The 23,829-nt window shown below is 43.7% G+C and overlaps 1 protein-coding gene across 1 annotated transcript; it reads left to right on the top strand.

Moving 5' to 3' along the window:
* The first annotated feature begins 13 nt into the window (after positions 1-13).
* Positions 14-23,813, top strand: LOC118396009 (rab GDP dissociation inhibitor beta-like). Its single transcript, XM_035790151.2, has 11 exons — positions 14-186; positions 1,159-1,266; positions 2,328-2,427; positions 2,604-2,738; positions 3,782-3,980; positions 4,429-4,560; positions 4,858-4,957; positions 9,825-9,996; positions 10,401-10,545; positions 23,095-23,149; positions 23,266-23,813. Exons 1-11 carry the CDS (start codon positions 142-144, stop codon positions 23,419-23,421), a joined length of 1,347 nt encoding a protein of 448 aa, XP_035646044.1. The 5' UTR covers positions 14-141; the 3' UTR covers positions 23,422-23,813.
* The last annotated feature ends 16 nt before the right edge of the window (positions 23,814-23,829 follow it).

Here is a 23,829-nt window from a genome sequence, read left to right as displayed (position 1 = left end):
GACAACCCACAGAAGAAAGGTACGTTCGCAGGGATCATTACCTACGCTGCGCAGCCGGAAAACTTTTCAACTACCAAACAGTCATTCCCTTTTCACTGACATAAATAACCGTAGGAATAAAGTAAAGGAGGACACTCGGCTATGGATGAAGAATATGATATTATCGTTCTCGGTACCGGCTTAACGGTGAGAAAATGGACAAAGCAATTAGTACGAAATTCCAATAGTCGAAGCATGCTCATGCATGACATGTCACAGTTAGGTGTGTAGGCTAAACTGTAGGCTAATGTCATGGCTAACTAGTGCTAAATTAGCTTGCTTTCTCTTTAGTTAGATATCCATTTTAAGTTATTTTCAGAAATGTGTCTGCTTTGTTTTTCAGTAGTGTTATCTGTGTGTGGTGATACTTTCCACAGTCTACAACAAGTGACAGCTCACGTACAATAACTAGTATTTCCTGTTATTTTCAACTAGAGTAAAATCACAGAACAACGAGACAGATATTTCACAGGATGTATAAATGTGAAGCATCCGCTTGGCGTTTCCACTCACTACCAAATATGGCAGTGAGAGGAAGCCCACTTGCGGGCAGTGGGAGGAGATTCTGCAAATTCTTATCGACAAAAACATTTGTTCTCAATACAGTTTTCTGTAGCCAAAACTAAAATATGCTATGAACATAGTGGACCAAGGTTTGTAGACTTTACCCTTTGTGAACGTTTTTATTTTATTTGAATTATTGTTGTTTAGAAGGAACGCAAATGCGAAATGAACTATTGCACATTAGGCGTTCCCTAACGGAAATATGCAGATGATGGTAGAACGCGCCAATAGGATTTCGCTCACACGTCCCTGACTCTTCACCCCTCCTTGCTTGTTCTGCCCACTATGGCTCACGTGTTCACATTTGGGAACGACAGGCTGTGGTCTATCTTGGTTTAGTTATAAAAAAAATCGTTGGTAAAATGTAGCTAACGTTAGCTAGTTGGCTACACTAGCTAGCTACTAGTAGCCAGTTTAGCTAGTTGTGGTGTTAGCTGTTATACTGTTTACATTGTTCTTTAAACATCTGTCTAAAACATAAAATATCACTTTTATACATTTATTTTTTTGTTTAACGAATTTACCTATCTGACTTCTATCTATTTATTTCCTAAGGAATGCATTCTGTCTGGCATTATGTCAGTGAAGGGGAAGAAGGTGCTTCATATGGACAGGAACTCGTACTATGGTGCAGAGAGCGCTTCCATCACACCACTGGAAGACGTAAGCGAAGGCACACAAGATGACCATTTTCATGCTATCATGCCTGTCCTGTTTTCTTTTGGTCAAGCCTTAACTAGGCCAGCCCAGTAATTGGCTCAACTCAGATCAGTCGTGTGGAAAGGGTATTAACCTGGGCTGTATTCATTATTCGAATTCTGTTGCGAAACGTTTCATCCTTTGCAAAACGTTTTGAAATGGATACCGTTTACCATTTACTCTAGAACCCAATCGGAACCAAACGGGGAGGGACCTACCTGAATTTGTCCAATAGAAACTTGTTTTTCTGTTGCAAAACGTTTTCTGTTTGTAGTAAACCAAATGCTTTGTAACGGAATCCAACTAATGAATACACACCAGTGGTTCTAAAACAGCCCACATCATGTGGTACACACAAATATAGAGTTACATTCTCTATGTTGTCACACAGATATAGAGTAAGTGACATGTTATGTTATCTATGCTGTCACATTTCATTACTATAGTTGAGGCACAGCTGAGTTTGAGATACTCAAAAACTGACACCACTGTTTTACTGTCAAAGAAATTAAGTAATCAAATCCAAGTTTATTTGTCACGTGCGCCCAATATAACAGGTGTAGTAGACCTTACAGTGAAATGCTGAATACAACAGGTGTAGGGGCGGCAAGGTAGCCTAGTGGTTAGAGCGTTGGACTTGTAACCGAAAGGTTGCAAGTTCAAATCCCCGAGCTGTCGTTCTGCCCCTGAACAGGCAGTTAACCCACTGTTCCTAGGCCGTCATTGAAAATAAGAATTTGTTCTTAACTGACTTGCCTAGTAAAATAAAGGTAAAATAAAAAATAAAAAGTAGACCTTACAGTGAAATGCTGAATACAACAGGTGTAGTAGACCTTACAGTGAAATGCTGAATACAACAGGTGTAGTAGATCTTACAGTGAAATGCTTACTTACAGGTTCTAACCAATAGTACAAAAAAGGAATTAGGCGAACAATAGGTAGGAAAAGAAATAAAAACAACAAGTAATAACAAATAACAATGTTTAATCATTCCTGTTTTTTGTTTTTTCGTGTCCCCCCTCCAGTTGTACAAGCGCTTCAGCCTTCCAGGTAAACCTCCGGAGTCCATGGGAAGAGGTCGGGACTGGAGTGTGGACCTCATCCCAAAGTTCCTGATGGCCAATGGTAGGAAAGCAATATAGCATTCTAGATATAATACTGAGTGCAGGGTTGTGTTTATTAGCCACCACATGGGGGAGGGACTGGAACAGGAAGGGACTAACTGGCCTTGTCCAATAAGAAATGTTTTCCGTTGCATGCCCTAATGATCAGGTCTCTTTTCCTCTCCCGGCTGTACCCAGGTCAGCTGGTGAGGATGTTGCTGATCACTCAGGTGACCCGTTACCTGGACTTCAAGGTGATCGAGGGCAGCTTTGTCTACAAGAAGGGAGCCATCTACAAAGTGCCTGTCACTGAGACAGAGGCACTGGCCTCCAGTGAGTGTATATACACTAAGTGTACAGAACATTAAGATCACCTGCTCTTTCCATGACCGACTGACCAGGTGAAAGCTAAGATCCCTTCTTGATGTCACTCGTTAAATCCACTTCAATCAGTGTAGATGAAGGGGAGGAGACCGTTTTTAAAGATGGATTTTTAAGCCTTGAGACAATTGAGACATGGATTGTCTGTGTGTGCCATTCAGAGGGTGGATGGGCGAGACAAACTATTTAAGTGCCTTTGAACGGGGTATGGTAGTAGGTGCCAGGCACACCGGTTTGTGTCAAGAACTGTAATAGTTAGTTTAGTTTCCCATGTATATCAAGAATGGTTCACGACCCAAAGAACATCCAGCCAACTTGACACAACTGTGATCAACATGGACCAGCATCCCTGTGGAACGCTTTCAACACCTTGTGGAGTCAACATGGGCCAGCATCCCTGTGGAACGCTTTAAACACCTTGTGGAGTCAACATGGGCCAGCATCCCTGTGGAACGATTTCAACACCTTGTGGAGTCAACATGGGCCAGCATCCCTGTGGAACGCTTTCAACACCTTGTGGAGTCCATGCCCTGACAAATTGAGGCTGTTCTGAGCGCAATAGCGGGGGGTGCAGCGCAATATTAGGAAGGTGTTCTTAATGTTTTGTACACTCAGTGTATATCAATGGCATTCTCATGCTTATTCCTATACTATTATGCCATTAAGCACAAAGATACTTACAGTACAGTGAGTGCATACATTTGTTGGTATGTATATGCTATCTTCTCGGTTGATTATTTGTGGATGACCTATGCTCCCCAAGGAGAAAAATTTAAGTCTAGTAAGTCGTATTCTATTAAGTTATGCTATAGCAATACCACTTAACCAAAGCTTTTATCCCAAGAAACATCCATTTGTTTTGTATGTGTATGCAACCCCCACAGGAATGAAATCTACAATTGAAACCACAACCACACAGGACCACATTCTTAGTCTAATTTCAGACCACAGCAGCCTTTTCTATTTCTGTCTGAATGACTTTCCTGACACCTCAGGTTTGATGGGGATTTTTGAGAAGAGGCGGTTTAGGAACTTCTTGATCTTCGTTGCTAACTACGACTTGAGCGATCCCAAAACCATGGAGGGTGTCGACCCCAACAAGTCGTCGATGCGTGCCCTGTACAAGAAGTTTAGCCTGGGCCAGGATGTGATGGACTTCACTGGTCACGCCCTCGCTCTCTACAGGACAGACGAGTAAGTGGCTTTGTCTGAAATAGGACAAATATAGGCACCCACATTATTATAATAATAATAAAATTATATGTGTGGATGTTTCTTGTGTATCAGCGTTACTATACATGTGGATGTTTCTTGTGTATCAGCGTTACTATACATGTGGATGTTTCTTGTGTATCAGCGTTACTATACATGTGGATGTTTCTTTAGGTTTTATTTACTATTATTTATTGTGAGAGCTCGGGTTTGAGTACGATGTTTGTCCTCTACACTATTAGAAACTTGAGTGATGGGAATTAATAGGATGGGCGACTGTCCACTGTTCAGGCAGATACAAATAATTAAAGGGGTGTCAAATCTAAAATATGTAACATCTATAAACATTTATAAGCATTTTTGATGTCTTCTTCGGGAACATTTTAACAAAGTAACTGTGTTACAATCTAGTATTTATGTGATCTCTCAGCTACCTGGATCAGCCCTGCATCAACACTATCAATAGGATCAAACTATACAGTGAGTCTCTGGCCAGATATGGCAAGAGTCCTTACCTCTACCCTCTCTACGGCCTGGGGGAGCTGCCACAAGGCTTTGCCAGGTAAGATGACTTTGTCCGTATTATGTAATTGTTCCTGATTAATCAAGAATTCCTGCTTTTCTGACGCTATCTTTTTCAGTACATACTAGAGTTGAAGTTAACCTACTCCCAAACCAATATCCTACTGATTTCAGTTGTTCTGATCATATAAATCGTTCTAGTTCTGTGGTTCTCATCATATAAATCGTTCTAGTTCTGATCACATCCCTGATTTGACTGTTTTTAGCCTTTTGCTTAACTAACCATCCCATGCTCCACCATTCACCAGTGTCTTTGACTTCACTTTTCTCCCTCTAGGTTGAGCGCTATCTATGGTGGCACCTACATGCTGAACAAGCCCATAGAGGAGATTGTTATGGAGAATGGAAAGGTGGTGGGGGTCAAGTCAGAGGGAGAGGTGAGTTTTGTCACATTTTTGCCTCATGTTATAATTAAGCAATAAGACCTGAGGGGGGTGTGATATATTGGCAATATACCACGGCTAAGGGCTGTTCCTATGTATGACGCAACTCGGAGTGCCTGGACACAGCCATTAGCCGTGGTATATTGGCAATATATCACAAACCCCCGAGGTGCCTTATTGCTATTATAAACTGGTTACCAACTTAGTTAGAGCAGTACAAATATCTTCGGGATTCATACCCGTGGTATCGGATCTGATATATTTTTGGTCATGTAGTATATGCGGACACCTGCTCGTCGGCATTAATATGGAGTTGGTCCCCCTTTTGATGCTATTACAGCTTCCACTCTTTTGGGAAGGCTTTCCACTAGATGTTGGAACATTGCTGCGGGGACTTGCTTCCATTCAGCCACGAGCATTAGTGAGGTCGGGCACTGATTTTGGGCAATTAGTCCTGGCTCACAGTCGGCATTCCAATTCATCCCAAAGGTGTTCGATGGGGTTGAGGTCAGGGCTCTGTGCTGGCCAGTTCTTCCACACTGATCTCGACAAACCATTTCTGTATCGACCTAAAACAGGAAAAAGCCTTCCCCAAACTGTTGCCACAACGGTGGAAGCACAGAATCATCTAGAATGTATGTATGCTGTAGCGTTAAGATTTCCTTTCACTGGAACTAAGGGGCCTGGCCCGACCCATCAAAAACAGCCCCAGACCATTATTCCTCCTCCACCAAAATGTACAGTTGGCACTATGCTTTCGGACAGGTAGCGTTCTCCTGGCATCCGCCAAACCCAGATTTGTCCAGTCGGAGTGCCAGATGATGAAGCGTGATTCTTCACTCCAGAGAACATGTTTCCACTGATCCAGAGTCCAATGGCGGTGCGCTTTACACCACTCCAGCCGATGCTTGGCATTGTGCATGGTGATCTTAGGCTTGTGTGCTGCTGCTCGGCCATGGAAACCCATTACATGAATCTCCCGACGAACAGTTCTTGTGCTGACATTGCTTCCTGTTGCAGTTTGGAACTCTATAGTGAGTGTTGCAACCGAGGACAGACGATTTTTAACGCACTACGCGCTTCAGCCCTCAGCGGCCCCGTTCTGTGAGCTTGTGTGGCCTACCGCTTTGCGGCTGAGCCGTTGTTGCTCCACTTCACAATAACAGCACTTACAGTTGACCAGGTGGCATCCTATGACGGTGGCGCGTTGAAAGTGACTGAGCTCTTCAGTAAGGCCATTCTACTGCCAATATTTGTCTATGGAGGTTGCATGGCTGTGTGCTCAATTTTATTATACCTGTCAGCAACAAGTGTGGCTGAAATAGCCAAATCCATTCATTTGAAGGGGGTCCAGATACATTTGGCTGATAGCAGTGGTACAGTATATATACAATCAGCATTCAGGGCTTGAACCACCCAGTTTATAATGATTGTTTTCTATTAGTTCCTCACGGTGAATGTCTTTTGGCAGTGTTTACAACTGACAAAATTTGAATGGTTCCAAATGGCGGTTCGCCATCTCTTACATGGTGCCGACAGAGATGGTTGCTTCGCGTTCTTAGGAAACTATGCAGTATTTCTTTTTTTTTAAATGTATTATATCTTACACTGTTACCCCAGGAAATCTTAAGTCTTATTACATACAGCCGGGAATAACTGTTGGATATAAGAGCAACGTCAACTTACCAACATTACTACCAGGAATACGGCTTTCCCGAAGAGGATCCTCTGTTTGTTCCACCACCCAAGGACAATGGATCGGATCCCAGTAGACGACCCGAAACAACGGTGCCGCAGAAGGGGCAGACAGAGCGGTCTTCTGGTCAGGCTCCGTAGACGGGCACATCGCTCACTGCTCCCGAGTATAGTACTCGCCAATGTTCAGTCTCTTGACAACAAGGTAGACTAAATTCGAGCAAGGGTTGCCTTCCAGAGAGACATCAGAGATTGTAACATTCACTGTTTCATGGAAACATGGCTCAGTCGGGATACGTTATCAGGATCGGTACAGCCACCCGGCTGCTTCACACATCGCGCCGACAGAAACAAACATCTCTCTGGTAAGAAGAAGGGTGGGGGTGTATGCCTTATGATTAACAACTCGTGGTGTGATCATAGCAACATACAGGAACTCAAGTCTTTGTTCACCTGACCTAGAATTCCTTACAATCAAATGCCGACCGCATTATGTACCAAGAGAATTGTCTTCGATTTTAATCACAGCCGTGTATACCCCCCCCCCCCCCCAAGCAGACACCTCAATGGCCCTGAACAAACTTTATTTGACTCTATGTAAACTGGAGACCAATAATCCTGAGGCTGCATTCATTGTAGCTGGGTATTTTAACAAAGCTAATCTGAAAACAAGGCTCCCTAAATTTTATCAGCATATTGAACTCGCGACCCGGGCTGGCAAAACTCTGGATCATTGTTACTCTAACTTCTGCGACGCATACAAAGCCCTCCCTCCTTTCGGCAAATCTGACCATGACTCCATTTTGTTGCTCCCAGCCTATAGACAGAAACTAAAACAGGAAACGTCCTTGCTCAGGTCTGTTCAACGCTGGTCCGACCAATCTGATTCCACGCTTCAAGATTGCTTCGATCACATGGACTGGGATATGTTCCGGATAGCCTCAGACAACAACATTGATGTATATGCTGATTCAGTGAGCAAGTTTATTAGCATCGGTGATGTTGTATCCACGGTGACTATTAAAACCTTCCCCAACCAGAAACTGTGGATTGATGGCAGCATTTGTGCAAAACTGAAAGCATGAACCACTGCTTTTAATCATGGCAAAGTGACCGGAAACATGACCGAATACAAACAGTGTTGCTATTCCCTCCGCAAGGCAATCAAACAAGCTAAGCGTTAGTACAGAGACAAAGTAGAGTCGCAATTCAACGGCTCAAACACAAGACGCATGTAGCAGGGTCTGCAGTCAATCACAGATTACAAAAAAAAAACAGCCCCGTCACGGACCAGGATGTCTTGCTCCCAGACAGACTAAACAACTGCTTTTCTCACTTTGAGGAGAATACAGTGCCACTGACAGGCCCTCTACCAAAACCTGCAGGCTCTCCTCCACCGCAGCCAATGTGAGTAAAACATTTAAATGTGTTAACCCTCGCAAGGCTGCCGGCCCAGACGACTTCCCTAGCCGCTTCCCCAGAACATGCACAGACCAGCTGGCTGGTGTGTTTACGGACATATTCAATCAATCCCTATCCTAGTCTGCTGTTCCCACATGCATCAAGAGGGCCACCATTGTTCCTGTTCCCAAGAAAGATAAGGTAACTGAGCTAAACAACTATCACCCCATAGCACTCACTTCCGTCATCATGAAGTGCCCTACCTGACGCCCTAGACCAACTTCAATTTGCTTACCGCACCAATAGGTCCACAGACGACACAATCGCAATCACACTGCACACTGCCCTAACCCATCTGGACAAGAGGAATGCCTATGTAAGCATTTAACACCATAGTACCCTCAACTCGTCATTAAGCTCGAGACCCTGGGTCTCCACCCCGCCCTGTGCAACTGGGTCCTGGACTTTCTGATGGGCCGCCCCCAGGTGGGGAGGGTAGGAAACAACATCTCCACCCCACTGATCCTCAACACTGGGGCCCCACAAGGGTGCATTCTCAGCCCTCTCCTGTACTCCCTGTTCACCCATGACTGCGTGGCCATACACGGCTCCAACTCAATCATCAAGTTGCAGACGACACTACAGTGGTAGGCCTGATTACCAACAACGACGAGACGGCCTACAGGGAGGAGGTGAGGGCCCTCGGAGTGTGGTGTCAGGAAAATAACCTCACACTCAATGTCAACTAAACAAAGGAGATGATCGTGGACTTCAGGAAACAGCAGAGAGATCACCCCCCTATCCACATCGACGGGACAGTAGTAGTGGAGAAGGTGGAATTTTTAGGATTTAAAAAATATATATATATATTGGAGTACACATCACGGACAAACTGAAATGGTCCACCCACAACCTCAGGAGGCTGAAGAAATGTGTCTTGTCTCTGAAAACACTCACAAACTTTTACAGTTGCACAATCAAGAACATCCTGTCGGGCTGTATCACCGCCTGGTACGGCAACTGCTCCGCCCTCAACCGTAAGGCTCTCCAGAGGGTAGTGAGGTCTGCACAACGCATCGCAGAGGGCGAACTACTTGCCCTCCAGGACACTTAAACCACCCGATGTCATTGGAAGGCCAAAAAAATAATCAAGGACAACAACTGCCCGAGCCACTGTCTGTTCACCCCGCTATCATCCAGAAGGAGAGATCAGTACAGGTGCATCAAAGCTGGGACCGAGAGAATGAAAAACAGCTTCTATCTCAAGGACCTCGGACTGTTAAACAGCCATTACTAACATTGAGTGGCTGCTGCCAACATACTGACTCAAATCTCTAGCCACTTTAATAATAAAAAAATGGATGTAATAAATATATCACTAGTCACTTTAAACAATGCCACTTTATATAATTTTTACATACCCTACATTACTCATCTCATATGTATATACTGTACTCTATACCATCTACTGCATCTTGCCTATGCTGCACGGCCATCACTCATCCTTTTATTTATATGTACATATTCTTATTCATTCCTTTACACTTGTGTGTGTATAAGGTAGTTGTTGTGAAATTGTTAGATTACTTGTTAGATATTACTGCACGGTCGGAACTAAAAGCACAAGCATTTCGCTACACTCGCGTTAACATCTGACATCCATGTGTATGTGACCAATAAAATTAGATTAGATGAACTTAACCCTGAACCCACCCTCATCCGAATTATAAACACTAAACGCTACCATCTCTCCTTTCCTCTCCAGATAGCCCGCTGTAAGCAGCTGATCTGTGACCCCAGCTACATCATGGACAGAGTCAGTAAGGTCGGCCAAGTGGTCCGTATCATCTGTGTCATGAGCCACCCCATCAAGAACACCGGCGACGTCAACTCCTGCCAGATCATCATCCCTCAGATCCAGGTCAACAGGAAACATGGTGAGACCCCTGGATACTAGGGTACCTAGCCTACATAAGGACTTCGTAACACATTTTTAACCCATACATACCCACATTCATAAGCAGTACATGAGCATTTCATCAATTCTTGTGCGTGTGAAATTAAGTTGCCACTGTTGTGACTTTTTTTTTAATGGCATCGCCTGTGTTCATTCGGCACCAAACGGAAGAAAGCAGAAACAGGGATGGTCTACCTGGAAGAAACGCAATGTTTTTTTTTTTTTTTTTTGTTTTTTTTTTTTTCTATTTTCAAAACGTTTTGCTACTTTTTTTAAACCCGACTGAACACGGTGGTGGAGCTTAGTTGAGGGTGTTTGTCACTGGTCTGGTCTCACTGGTCTCTTGTGTGTTTTTTTTATTTTTTATTTTTTTTTGTGTCGCAGACATCTACGTGTGTATGATCTCCTCGGCCCACAACGTGGCAGCACAGGGCAAGTACATTGCCATCGCCAGCAGCGTAGTGGAGACTAACGACCCAGAGAAGGAACTCAAGCCAGCCCTGGATCTCCTGGAACCCATTGAACAGAAGTAGGCTTTTGATTCTATGTTGCTATACTGTACTCTACTATAAGATACACTGTTATACTCCTGTACTGTTACACTAGTGTCTAGTTAGTAAAGGGTCTTCACTGACATTTTCAACCGATCCCTGACCCGGTCTGTAATACCAACTTGCTTTGAATAGACCAACAGTCCATGTGTCCAAGGTTATCTTGGCGTTCTATCTAAATGACTATCGCCCTGTAACACTCATATATATTATATATATATTAATTAATATATAGTAAAAATATGTACATTTGAAGTCAGAAGTTTACATACACAATTCCTGACATTTAATCCTAGTAAAAAAATCTGTTTTTAGGTCAGTTAGGATCACCACTTTATTTTAAGAATGTGAAATGTCAGAATAATAGTAGAGAGAATTATTTATTTCAGCTTTTATTTCTTTCATCACATTCCGAGTGGGTCAGAAGTTTACATACACTCAATTAGTATTTGGTAGCATTGCCTTTAAATTGTTTAACTTGGGTCAAACGTTTCGGGGTAGCCTTCCACGATCTTCCCACATTAAATTGGGTGAATTTTGGCCCATTCCTCCTGACAGGGCTGGTGTAACTGAGTCAGGTTTGTAGGCCTCCTTGCTCGCACACAGTTAGGATTCTGCCCACAAATTTTCTACAGGATTGAGGTCAGCTCCCTGCCATCCAGGACTTTAATACCAGGCGGTGTCAGAGGAACGCCCCCAGACTCCAGTCACCCAAGCCATAGACCGTAATCTCTGCTACCGCACGGCAAGTGGTAGCACCAAGTGGATGCACCAAGTCTGGAAACAACTGCTTAATAAGACAGATAAATAGCTAATCAAATGTCAAACTGGACATTTCTTTTTTTTGTTTTTTACTAACTCTTGCACTGACTCTAAGCACACATACTGGACTCAACTCACACACTCGCACATACTTACACCAACACACACATACTGAAAGGATTCATTCCCCTTGACTTATCCAACTCTTGTTGTTACAACCTGAATTCTTAATGGATTTTTAATTTTTTTTTGCCATCTAGACACAATACCCCATGATGATAAAGTGAAAACATGCTTTTAGAAATGTTTGCAAATTCATTGAACATGAAATATTCGATATCCTAATTTACTTAAGTATTCATACCCCTGAGTCAGTACTTTGTAGAATAACTTTTGGCAGTGATTATAGCTGTGAGGCTTTCTGGGTAAGTCTCTTATTAAGAGCTTTCCACACCTCGATTGTGAAAAATTTGCCATTTTATTTATTTTATTTTTCAAAATTCTTCAAGCTCTTTCAAATTAGTTGAATTTATCTCCCAGTATCTGATGGAAAGTATACTGAACCAGATTTTGCAGGTGCTTAGCTCCCATTCTGTTTACTTGTTTATATCCTGAAACTGTAACGGCTGTCGTGGGTTGAAGAAGGTGAGGACCAAGGTGCAGCGTGGTACGTGTTCATCTTTATTTAGGAATTGAACACTGAATGAAAAAACAACAGAAGAGAATGAACAAAACAGTTCTGTCTGGTACAGAATCCAAAAAACAGAAAACAACTACCCACAAACACAGGTGGGAACAGGCTACCTAAGTATGTTTCTAAATCAGAGACAACGAATGACATCTGCCTCTGATTGGGAACCATACCAGGCCCAACACATAGAAATACAACACACAGAACAAAACAGAATGCCCACCCCAACTCACGCCCTGACCAAACCAAAATAGAGACATAAAAAAGGAACTAAGGTCAGGACGTGACAAACTCCCTAATCCTTAATGATTACAAGCATATCCATAACATGATTCATCAACCACTATGCTTGAAAATATGGAGAGTGATACTCAGTAGTGTGTTGTCTTGGATTTGCCCCAAACACAACTTTTTGTCCTGAATACAAAGTGTTAACTGCTTTGCCACATGTTTTGGCTTGTTGCAAACAGGATGCATGTTTTGTAATAGTTTTATCCTGTCCACGCTTCCTTTTCACTATGTAATTTAGGTTACTATTGTGGAGTAACTACCCTGTTGATCCATCCTCAGTTTTCTCCTATCACAGCCATTAAACTTCAACTGTTTTAAAAGTCACCATTGGCCTCTAGGTGAAATCCCTGAGCCCCCCAACCTCCCCTCCCCCAGCAACTGATTTAGGAAGGATGCCTGTATTGATACACATAAGCATTTTTTTTATCCATTTAGCAATTAGGTGCCCTTTGCGAGGCATTGGAAAATCTCCCTGGTCTTTGTGGTTTAATCTGTGTTTGAAATTTACTGCTTGACTGAGGGACTTTACAATTATGTGTGGGGGTACAGAGATTAGGTAGTCAATTCAAAAAATTCTATGCAATTTATAATATGACTTGTTTAAGCAAATCTTTATTACTGAATTTATTTAGGGTTTGAATAATTATTCACTCAATACATTTCAGCTTTTCATTTTTTTAATTTGTTCAAATTTTAAAAAACATAATTCCACTTTGACATAATGGGTAGGCAGGCTAGTGACAAAAACATATCTACATTTTAATATATTGTAAATTCGGCCTGTAAACACAACAAGATGTAGAAAAGGTCAAGGGGTGTGAATACTTTCTGAAGGCACTTTTAAATATTTGGTCTCGCCCATTAACCCTCTTAATGGCACACACTGTCAATTATCTGCAGGCTTAAAAATCCTTATTTAACAGGTCTCCTCCCCTTCATCTACACTGATTTGAAGTGGATTTAACAAATTTACATCAATAAGTGATCAAATCTTTCATCTGGATAGTTCATGGAAAGTGCAGGTGTTCCTAATGTTTTGTACACTGTGTATTGATCTATCTAGGGCCCGTAAGTAAGTAAACATTTCAGTCACCACGTTTTTATGCTAGTCAAGTCATACCGTATAAAAACCACGACAGTTGTGATGGAAACGACAGTTGTGATGGAAACAGGAAGTTTCGGTACATTTGTGTATATATACCGACAGGTCATTTATTCATTCGACATGGTGGAAATGTTTTGTGTCGTTATAATTAATTAGCGAGAAATGGCAGTTGGAAATGCCTTTATGTGCAAATGTTGCTATAATAACCATCATATGGAAGTATACTTCACGCGATAATAGAGTGTTTGGTATTCACATTACAACTCGGGAAACCACGTAGTTTATTCGGTGTACAGATGACATAAATTAACATCTTCACAGGGGGGTGAAAGTGATCTTGATTATTCTTTCCAATAATTATTGAAGGTCTTATTCTGGTGACCTGATGGTCGATGCTTGACTTAGGACAAATAAACATATATATAATAATGTCATCATGCAGTCTAGTCTACCCATACAGCCTATCTGCACTGTATCTGCGAGCTGTTGGCTAGAGCGCGCGTGCCAAGACCATAGTACTGTAGGTACATTTGCTATTTCTGATAAAACTACCAGTAGAGTTGAACATGTAATGGAAACACATTGAACTTTACATATATATTTTTTTCAGTAAATGAAAATGTAGAGCCACTGAACACGCCGTTTGGCACGTGTTTTTCTGTTGCCCATTAGAACAATTATATTACACAGTCATGGAGGTGTGTTTCCTGAACGATTTCCACGTTCGGTTAATGATGTTTGTCCCCCACGAGACACTAGATGTGGAAGCCAATTTAACTCCCTCAAAATCCCCAGAATGAGTCTAAGATCACTCAAGAAATCAGTCATGTTGATGTTTTTGCCAAATATTTTTAGTTGTGCAATTTTTACATCAAACTAAGGTGTCTGGTGCAGTAAGAAAATGTGCGACGTGTTGTATTATTTATTTCTGTATTATATAAACAAAATCTGGGTAGGGTTCAGTGAGACAGGCCTGCTGGGTAGGGTTCAGTGAGACAGGCCTGCTGGGTAGGGTTCAGTGAGACGGGCCTGCTGGGTAGGGTTCAGTGAGACAGGCCTGCTGGGTAGGGTTCAGTGAGACGGGCCTGCTGGGTAGGGTTCAGTGAGACGGGCCTGCTGGGTAGGGTTCAGTGAGACGGGCCTGCTGGGTAGGGTTCAGTGAGACGGGCCTGCTGGGTAGGGTTCAGTGAGACGGGCCTGCTGGGTAGGGTTCAGTGAGACGGGCCTGCTGGGTAGGGTTCAGTGAGACGGGCCTGCTGGGTAGGGTTCAGTGAGACGGGCCTGCTGGGTAGGGTTCAGTGAGACGGGCCTGCTGGGTAGGGTTCAGTGAGACGGGCCTGCTGGGTAGGGTTCAGTGAGACGGGCCTGCTGGGTAGGGTTCAGTGAGACGGGCCTGCTGGGTAGGGTTCAGTGAGACGGGCCTGCTGGGTAGGGTTCAGTGAGACGGGCCTGCTGGGTAGGGTTCAGTGAGACGGGCCTGCTGGGTAGGGTTCAGTGAGACGGGCCTGCTGGGTAGGGTTCAGTGAGACGGGCCTGCTGGGTAGGGTTCAGTGAGACGGGCCTGCTGGGTAGGGTTCAGTGAGACGGGCCTGCTGGGTAGGGTTCAGTGAGACGGGCCTGCTGGGTAGGGTTCAGTGAGACGGGCCTGCTGGGTAGGGTTCAGTGAGACGGGCCTGCTGGGTAGGGTTCAGTGAGACGGGCCTGCTGGGTAGGGTTCAGTGAGACGGGCCTGCTGGGTAGGGTTCAGTGAGACGGGCCTGCTGGGTAGGGTTCAGTGAGACGGGCCTGCTGGGTAGGGTTCAGTGAGACGGGCCTGCTGGGTAGGGTTCAGTGAGACGGGCCTGCTGGGTAGGGTTCAGTGAGACGGGCCTGCTGGGTAGGGTTCAGTGAGACGGGCCTGCTGGGTAGGGTTCAGTGAGACGGGCCTGCTGGGTAGGGTTCAGTGAGACGGGCCTGCTGGGTAGGGTTCAGTGAGACGGGCCTGCTGGGTAGGGTTCAGTGAGACGGGCCTGCTGGGTAGGGTTCAGTGAGACGGGCCTGCTGGGTAGGGTTCAGTGAGACGGGCCTGCTGGGTAGGGTTCAGTGAGACGGGCCTGCTGGGTAGGGTTCAGTGAGACGGGCCTGCTGGGTAGGGTTCAGTGAGACGGGCCTGCTGGGTAGGGTTCAGTGAGACGGGCCTGCTGGGTAGGGTTCAGTGAGACGGGCCTGCTGGGTAGGGTTCAGTGAGACGGGCCTGCTGGGTAGGGTTCAGTGAGACGGGCCTGCTGGGTAGGGTTCAGTGAGACGGGCCTGCTGGGTAGGGTTCAGTGAGACGGGCCTGCTGGGTAGGGTTCAGTGAGACGGGCCTGCTGGGTAGGGTTCAGTGAGACGGGCCTGCTGGGTAGGGTTCAGTGAGACGGGCCTGCTGGGTAGGGTTCAGTGAGACGGGCCTGCTGGGTAGGGTTCAGTGAGACGGGCCTGCTGGGTAGGGTTCAGTGAGACGGGCCTGCTGGGTAGGGTTCAGTGAGACGGGCCTGCTGGGTAGGGTTCAGTGAGACGGGCCTGCTGGGTAGGGTTCAGTGAGACGGGCCTGCTGGGTAGGGTTCAGTGAGACGGGCCTGCTGGGTAGGGTTCAGTGAGACGGGCCTGCTGGGTAGGGTTCAGTGAGACGGGCCTGCTGGGTAGGGTTCAGTGAGACGGGCCTGCTGGGTAGGGTTCAGTGAGACGGGCCTGCTGGGTAGGGTTCAGTGAGACGGGCCTGCTGGGTAGGGTTCAGTGAGACGGGCCTGCTGGGTAGGGTTCAGTGAGACGGGCCTGCTGGGTAGGGTTCAGTGAGACGGGCCTGCTGGGTAGGGTTCAGTGAGACGGGCCTGCTGGGTAGGGTTCAGTGAGACGGGCCTGCTGGGTAGGGTTCAGTGAGACGGGCCTGCTGGGTAGCGTTCAGTGAGACGGGCCTGCTGGGTAGCGTTCAGTGAGACGGGCCTGCTGGGTAGGGTTCAGTGAGACGGGCCTGCTGGGTAGCGTTCAGTGAGACGGGCCTGCTGGGTAGCGTTCAGTGAGACGGGCCTGCTGGGTAGCGTTCAGTGAGACGGGCCTGCTGGGTAGGGTTCAGTGAGACGGGCCTGCTGGGTAGGGTTCAGTGAGACGGGCCTGCTGGGTAGGGTTCAGTGAGACGGGCCTGCTGGGTAGGGTTCAGTGAGACGGGCCTGCTGGGTAGGGTTCAGTGAGACGGGCCTGCTGGGTAGGGTTCAGTGAGACGGGCCTGCTGGGTAGGGTTCAGTGAGACGGGCCTGCTGGGTAGGGTTCAGTGAGACAGGCGTGTCTCACTGAACAAGTCCGTTTGGTGGAAACACCATGGTTGGAAAATGCGAATATTTTCATTATGCAGATCTTTGAATATTCGCATGAAAATCTGTCACCAATTGGATAGAAAACTAGCTACTGTTAGTCTACACCTGTTGTTTACGAAGCATGTGACATACAATTCGATTTTTGGTTTACTACTGTAACTATTATACTGTTATGTAAGGGATAGTCAACAGGGGGCTATGCAGTGTAAGGAAAAGTGTGTTCCACGACGCGCTAGTGGAGTGGAACTGACCTTCCAGAGTTGCATTGATTTCTGTAGAACGCATATAAATTGTGAAGTAGCTAGCTAGCAAGTTTACTAGATAGCTACAGTAGTTACCAAAACAGTAACTAAACTGCCTTACTAGTTTAGCTAACCAAACCATCAGTCCTAGCTTGCTATTATGAAAGTAGAATTCAACAATAACAATGTTTTCAATTCTACTTTTGCTTCCAAAAGTAGCTCAAACAAAACGTGTAAAAATGAACTATTGTATGTACCGTGCGTTATTTAAGTGATAATGCCCGAGGGTTTATATATCCTTCAAACACCGGCGTCCAGGACATTGTCACTTTTACCAACATGTTAAAATAATGATTTTACATACAGTACCAGTCAAATGTTGGGACGCACCTACTCATTCAAGGGTTTTTCTTTAAAATTATTTTCAACGTTGTAGAATAATAGTGAAGACATCAAAACTATGAAGGAACACGTATGGAATCATGTAGTAACCAAAAAAGTGTAAAACAAACCTAAATATATTTTAGATTCTTCAATGTAGCCAACCTTCGCCTTGATGACAACTTTGCACACACTTGGCATTGTCTTCACTATTATTCTACAATGTAGAAAATCATAAAAAATAAGGAAAAACCCTGGAATAAGTAGGTGTGAACTTTTCACTAATACTTTTTTTCCTAAAAGACGTTATTGTGATGAATTCCACAAGATATAGTCCAGACACAAATCTAGGGTTGCTACCCAAGCCGGCTGATCGTTCGTTCTATCGGTTCGGTTGCTGGAGACGTGATCCAGTCGTTCAGTTTTTTTGTTCTGCATCTATGGACACAGCCTATGGAACACCGTTTGGGTCTTGTCAAATAACACAATTTGACGTGTCAAATAAGATTGTTGGCCAATCAGGACCTGAATATAACTACACGTCACATAATAATTTAACGCATTTATTATTTTTTTAACGTAGTTATTACACATTGATTACACAATCACTCGTATTTGATATGTCACAAAGATTCATCGAAACGTACAGTATGCTATGATGCTAGTAAAGTTATCCCGCGCACATACAGTGCTGGTCATTAAAAAAAAAAGGTAGCTAGCTCATGGATTTTTATTTTTTACATTTTATTTCACCTTTATTTAACCAGGTAGGCTAGTTGAGAACAAGTTCTCATTTGCAACTGTGGCCTGGCCAAGATAAAGCAAAGCAGTGTGAACAGACAACACAGAGTTACACATGGAGTAAACAATTAACAAGTCAATAACACAGTAGAAAAAAAATGGGAGTCTATATACATTGTGTGCAAAAGTCTTGAGGGGGTAGGCGAATAATTACAATTTTGCAGATTAACACTGGAGTGATAAATGATCAGATGGTCATGTACATTGGTGTGCAAAAGCAGAAAAGTAAATAAATAAAAACAGTATGGGGATGAGGTAGGTAAAAATGGGTGGGCTATTTGCCGATAGACTATGTACAGCTGCAGCGATCGATTAGCTGCTCAGATAGCTGATGTTTGAAGTTGGTGAGGGAGATAAGTCTCCAACTTCAGCTTCAGCAAACAATGTTCTTCCCCCAAAAACATAGAAAACGACATCTGTTTCAGTAGCAATATAGTTAGCTGGCTAACTATATAGCTAGCTGTCATCATCTAAAATAACCCTAATTTATAAGACAGTTCTTAGTTGATTAATGGTGGGCGGCTCCATTTATGTGAAGCAATAGTGGACTTTGTGGTTAGCCTTCAAAATAAAAGTATGTCATTGACAGTGATGCAAATAAATAGTAGAATTATGCCATAATTAAATAGATCATGCTAAATGAGGATGGACTGTTTATATAAAATCAACAAAAGACAATAATTTGTTAATTTGACAATTCTGTTAATCACAATGACTGTATTATACTTTAGAATAGCATTTGGGGGCATACTTATTTCACTGCACAGCCTTACCTATGGATTGTGGATTAACGACTTAGGGTATCAGTCTACTCAGTGACACCCAGAAAACATTAGTGTTCTCTTATTGCGGGACTCTGAAACAACTGGGAATCGAGCCACATTTCTTTTCAACCCATGTGTATTGAACAGTATTCCAGAGGAAACACAATACTGCGTGGATGTTTTGGAGTCTGATAACTGAGGAGGATGTTGGGGGGGAATATATTGGGTATTGAGTAGACTGATACCCCATTTCATTGATCCCCAATCCTTAGGTAAAGCTGTACAGTGCAATATGAATGTCAATACATACAATAGACTGACTGGGGAGGGGATTTCACACAGTCACAGTCCCGCGATAAGAGCTACAACGCTAATATTTGTGTACTCTTCACAGTTGTGTTCTGTGGGTGTCACAGAATAGACTCACATTCCAACCTTGTTTAACATTAAATATGGCATAATTCCACCAATTGTATTGTGCGTAATCCTTATTGTGGCTAGCTTCACAACACATAACCCGGTCCGGTCGAACCTCACTAGCCAGATGAAGCGAGCTGGCTGCTTATCATGTTCGCTTTGGGCAACAGGGTTTAAGTAGCTGGCTAGCTAGTTACATTTCAATAGGCGAACAACAATTGACTATCTAGCTAATACTTACTCACAAGGATTCCTAAATCATTGCTAAGAATAATGAAAATGACTGCATTTTCTACTGGTCATTGTTTTTAGGCTGGTTGGATTGGTGCTAGCTTGGTACCAAGCTAAAGCTAGCTAGCTACCCCAGAAGTTGCGGTCTAACAAATAATGCTTAATTCAATTCAAGGGGATTTATTGTCATGGGAAACATGTGTTAACATTGCCAAAGCAAGTGATGTAGATAATATACAAAAGTGAAATAATCAATAAAAATGAACAGTAAACACTACACATACAGAAGTTTCAAAACAATAAAGACATTAAAAATGTCATTGTGTGTGTGTGTATAATATATATATATATACAGTGTTGTAACAATGTACAAATGGTTACAGTAAACAAGGGAATTATTACCGACGCGTTATTGTAAAAACACACTGTTCATGGCCCGGTGTTTTGCTTGTTTGCAGACTTGTTTTTGTTGTTGTACAGCATTGACAGTGCTACTGATAGTGGTGGAGCTTGGCTTGCAAATTCAGTACGTTTCAACGTTTCAATAATATAACTGTGTAATTTGACGTTTAACTTTCTCTTTTTTTTGACACGCAAAGACCCGAACAGCGTTCCTTAGCAACCCAGAGTCATTCACTCCAAATGTTCCATTGCTATACTGCTAGCTAGCCAACTACGGCTAACTCGGGCACGTCAACAAAGTGCAGCCAGAATAACAGCAAAGTAGCCGCATTTGTTCAAGCTGTTTTCTTATTTGCATACATCCATAACAATGAGGTGCAATTTCGCCTGGCTTTAGAAAATGTGCTCACTTGTCAGAACACTGTTTTTTCAGAGGAGCTAGCCAACAACACAGCTAACACTAGCACTTCAAACTGAAGCTGGAAAGACTGCAAACTAGCTGCACTTTGTATCGTTGTAACTTTTTATTCAATTAACATTTCTTTGTACAGTACATCAGAAAAGTGAGTACACCCCTCACAATTTTGTAAATATTTGAGTATATCTTTTCATGTGACAACACTGAATAAATTACACTTTGCTACAATGTAAAGTCGTGAGTGTACAGCTTGAAAAACAGTGTACATTTGCTGTCCCCTCAAAATAACTCAACACACAGCCATTCATGTCTAAACTGCTGGCAACAAAAGTGAGTACACCCCTAAGTGAACATGTCCAAATTGGGCCCAATTAGCCATTTTCCCTCCCCGGTGTCATGTGACTCGTTAGGGTTACAAGGTCTCAGGTGTGAATGGGGAGCAGGTGTGTTAAATTTGGTGTCATCGCTCTCACACTCCCTCATACTGACTGGTCACTGGAAGTTCAACATGGCACCTCATGGCAAAGAACTCTCTGAGGATCTGAAAAAAAGAATTGTTGCTCTAGATAAAGATGGCCTGGGCTATAAGAAGATTGCCAAGACCCTGAAACTGAGCTGCAGCACGGTGGCCAAGACCATACAGTGGTTTAACTGGACAGGTTCCACTCAGAACAGGCCTCGCCATGGTCGACCAAAGAAGTTGAGTGCATGTGCTCAGCATCATATCCAGAGGTTGTCTTTGGGAAATAGACGTATGAGTGCTGCCAGCATTGCTGCAGAGGTTTAAGGGGTCAGCCTGTCAGTGCTCAGACCATACGCCGTACACTGCATCAAATTGGTCTGCATGGCTGTTGTCCCAGAAGGAAGCCTCTTCTAAAGATGATGCACAAGAAAGCCCGCGAACAGTTTGCTGAAGACGAGCAGACTAAGGATATGGATTACTGGAACCATGTCCTGTGGTCTGATGAGACAAAGATAAACTTATTTGGTTCAGATGGTGTCAAGCGTGTGTGGCGGCAACCAGGTGAGGAGTACAAAGACAAGTGTGTCTTGCCTACAGTCAAGCATGGTATTGGGAGTGTCATGGTCTGGGGCTGCATGAGTGCTGCCAGCACTGGGGAGCTACAGTTCATTGATGGAACCATGAATGCCAGCCAACATGTACTGTGACATAGTGAAGCAGAGCATGATCCCCTCCCTTCGGAGACTGGGCCGCAGGGCAGTATTCCAACATGATAACGACCCCAAACACACCTCCAAGACGACCACTGCCTTGCTAAAGAAGCTGAGGGTAAAGGTGATGGACTGGCCAAGCATGTCTCCAGACCTAAACCTTATTGAGCATCTGTGGGGCATCCTCAAACGGAAGGTGGAGGAGTGCAAGGTCTCCAACATCCACCAGCTCCGTGATGTCGTCATGGAGGAGTGGAAGAGGACTCCAGTGGCAACCTGTGAAGCTCTGGTGAATTCCATGTCCAAGAGGGTTAAGGCAGTGTTGGAAAATGATGGTGGCCACACAATATTGACACTTTGGGCCCAATTTGGACATTTTTCACTTAGGGGTGTACTCACTTTTGTTGCCAGAGGTTTAGACATGAATGGCTGTGTGTTGAGTTATTTTGAGGGGACAGCAAATTTATACTGTTATACAAGCTGTACACTCACTACTTTACATTGTAGCAAAGTGTCATTTCTTCAGTGTTGTCACATGAAAAGATATACTAAAGTATTGACAAAAATGTGAGGGGTGTACTCACTTGTGATATACTGTATATATATGCATAAAAATAAGGCCAGCTGATTCATGATTTGACTGGCTGAAAAACACTGCCTGACTGTCTGTCTCGTCTGACTCCCAACACGTTCATTACTCTGGAACAGCTGGAGATCAAATTTGAATATTGAAACAATGTTGCAAATGTCGGAGTGACAGACAGCAATGTTTATACAAATCTCCACTGTTGAAGACAGTTGGTCTAAAAGAAATGTGAGATAATGTCTTTTTTATAGTGGAGATCAAGTTTCTAAATTGCTTGGCTGGGCTGATGAGACAGTGGATCGTGCAGTCAGAACAGAGTAAATGGGCATTTTACTGTCATAGATTTAGCCGGTGGTAACTTGTGGAATAGACACCGGCTGGAATGCGGTTTAAACCAATCAGCATTAAGGATTAGACCCACTCGTTTGGTAAAGGGAAATATAAACTGGGTGGTTCGAGCCCTGAATGCTGATTGGCTGACAGCCATGGTATATCAGACCATATACCACGGGTACAGCAAAACATTTTTACTACTCTAATTACATTGGTAACCAGTTAATAATAGCAATAAGGCACCTCAGGGTTTGTGGTGTATATGGCCAATATACCACAGCTAAGGGCTGTGTCCAGGCACTCCACATTACGTCGTGACTAAGAACAGCCCTTAGCCTTGGTATATTGGCCATATACCACACCGCCTTATTGCTTAAATAATGCATGCTCTAGAATGCCCTTCAAGCCAATGAGAAACGAGTATTCAACAATGCCATGGTACGAACTGTTTTTTTTTTTTTACTACTAGCACAGGGGCTCATCACTGGAACACAATGCTGTAAATACTGTTTTCACACTACTGAGATGTACTGCACTGGCCTTGAAACATATCCTCCATTCGTTGATGTTTTCTGACCCTGTACAAACCTTCTCTCCTCAGATTTGTAAGCATCAGTGATCAATATGCACCAACTGACATGGGAAAAGACAGCCAGGTGAGTGAACTAGTCCTAATCCTCATGTTGGCCTTCATTTTATTTATTACATTTTTTTTTTAAATACATGGTCAAAATGTATTTTTCCCTTCTGTGCTTCTGGGATATCTATGCAGATATTTATTTCACGTACGTATGATGCAACGACCCACTTTGAGACCACCTGTGACGACATCAAGGACATCTACGAGCGTGCGATGGGCACTGAGTTTGACTTTGCAGAGATGGAGCGCACGAAGAACGACATCTTTGGAGACGCTGGTGATCAGTGATAGTATAACCAACATGTCCAGACAACTCCCAAATCTTAACAAACTGGTTTATAATCCAAATGTATTGTTGGAATCTGTATCTATGACCCTTTAAAACAATGGAAATACATTTGTAGAAAAAAAGAAGAGTGAAATATGTTTTACTAATAAGCGAACAATTTGTGATGGCTGCGTTTTGTAGGCTAATTTGCTTGACAGTTAGTTAAAAACATGCAATTATCACATTGCGTGACATCATGAAGGTTTCTTCACTTTCTGACAAATGTGAATGTCGACAAATAATTGGTTTTATTCGGGTTTATACATAGACAATATAAATGTGATATAAATTGTATTTTTTACATAAGGCACTATTCTGTTGTTAAAGTGAAATAAAGATGTATTTTACCTGGGATAGAGTAAAGAGCC

The sequence above is a fragment of the Oncorhynchus keta genome, chromosome 17 (genome assembly GCF_023373465.1).
Source record: "Oncorhynchus keta strain PuntledgeMale-10-30-2019 chromosome 17, Oket_V2, whole genome shotgun sequence".
NCBI lineage: Eukaryota > Metazoa > Chordata > Actinopteri > Salmoniformes > Salmonidae > Oncorhynchus > Oncorhynchus keta.
This window is presented reverse-complemented; position numbering and strand designations above follow the sequence as displayed.

What these genes read in the sequence shown, in the direction of transcription:
- LOC118396009 (XM_035790151.2), top strand. Translation starts at nt 142, where the DNA reads ATGGATGAAGAATATGATATTATCGTTCTCGGTACCGGCTTAACG. An exon ending in GCTCTCTACAGGACAGACGA is followed by an intron (nt 3,981 to 4,428) that starts GTAAGTGGCTTT and finishes GTGATCTCTCAG; the next exon opens with CTACCTGGATCAGCCCTGCA. An exon ending in CCAGGTCAACAGGAAACATG is followed by an intron (nt 9,997 to 10,400) that starts GTGAGACCCCTG and finishes TTTGTGTCGCAG; the next exon opens with ACATCTACGTGTGTATGATC.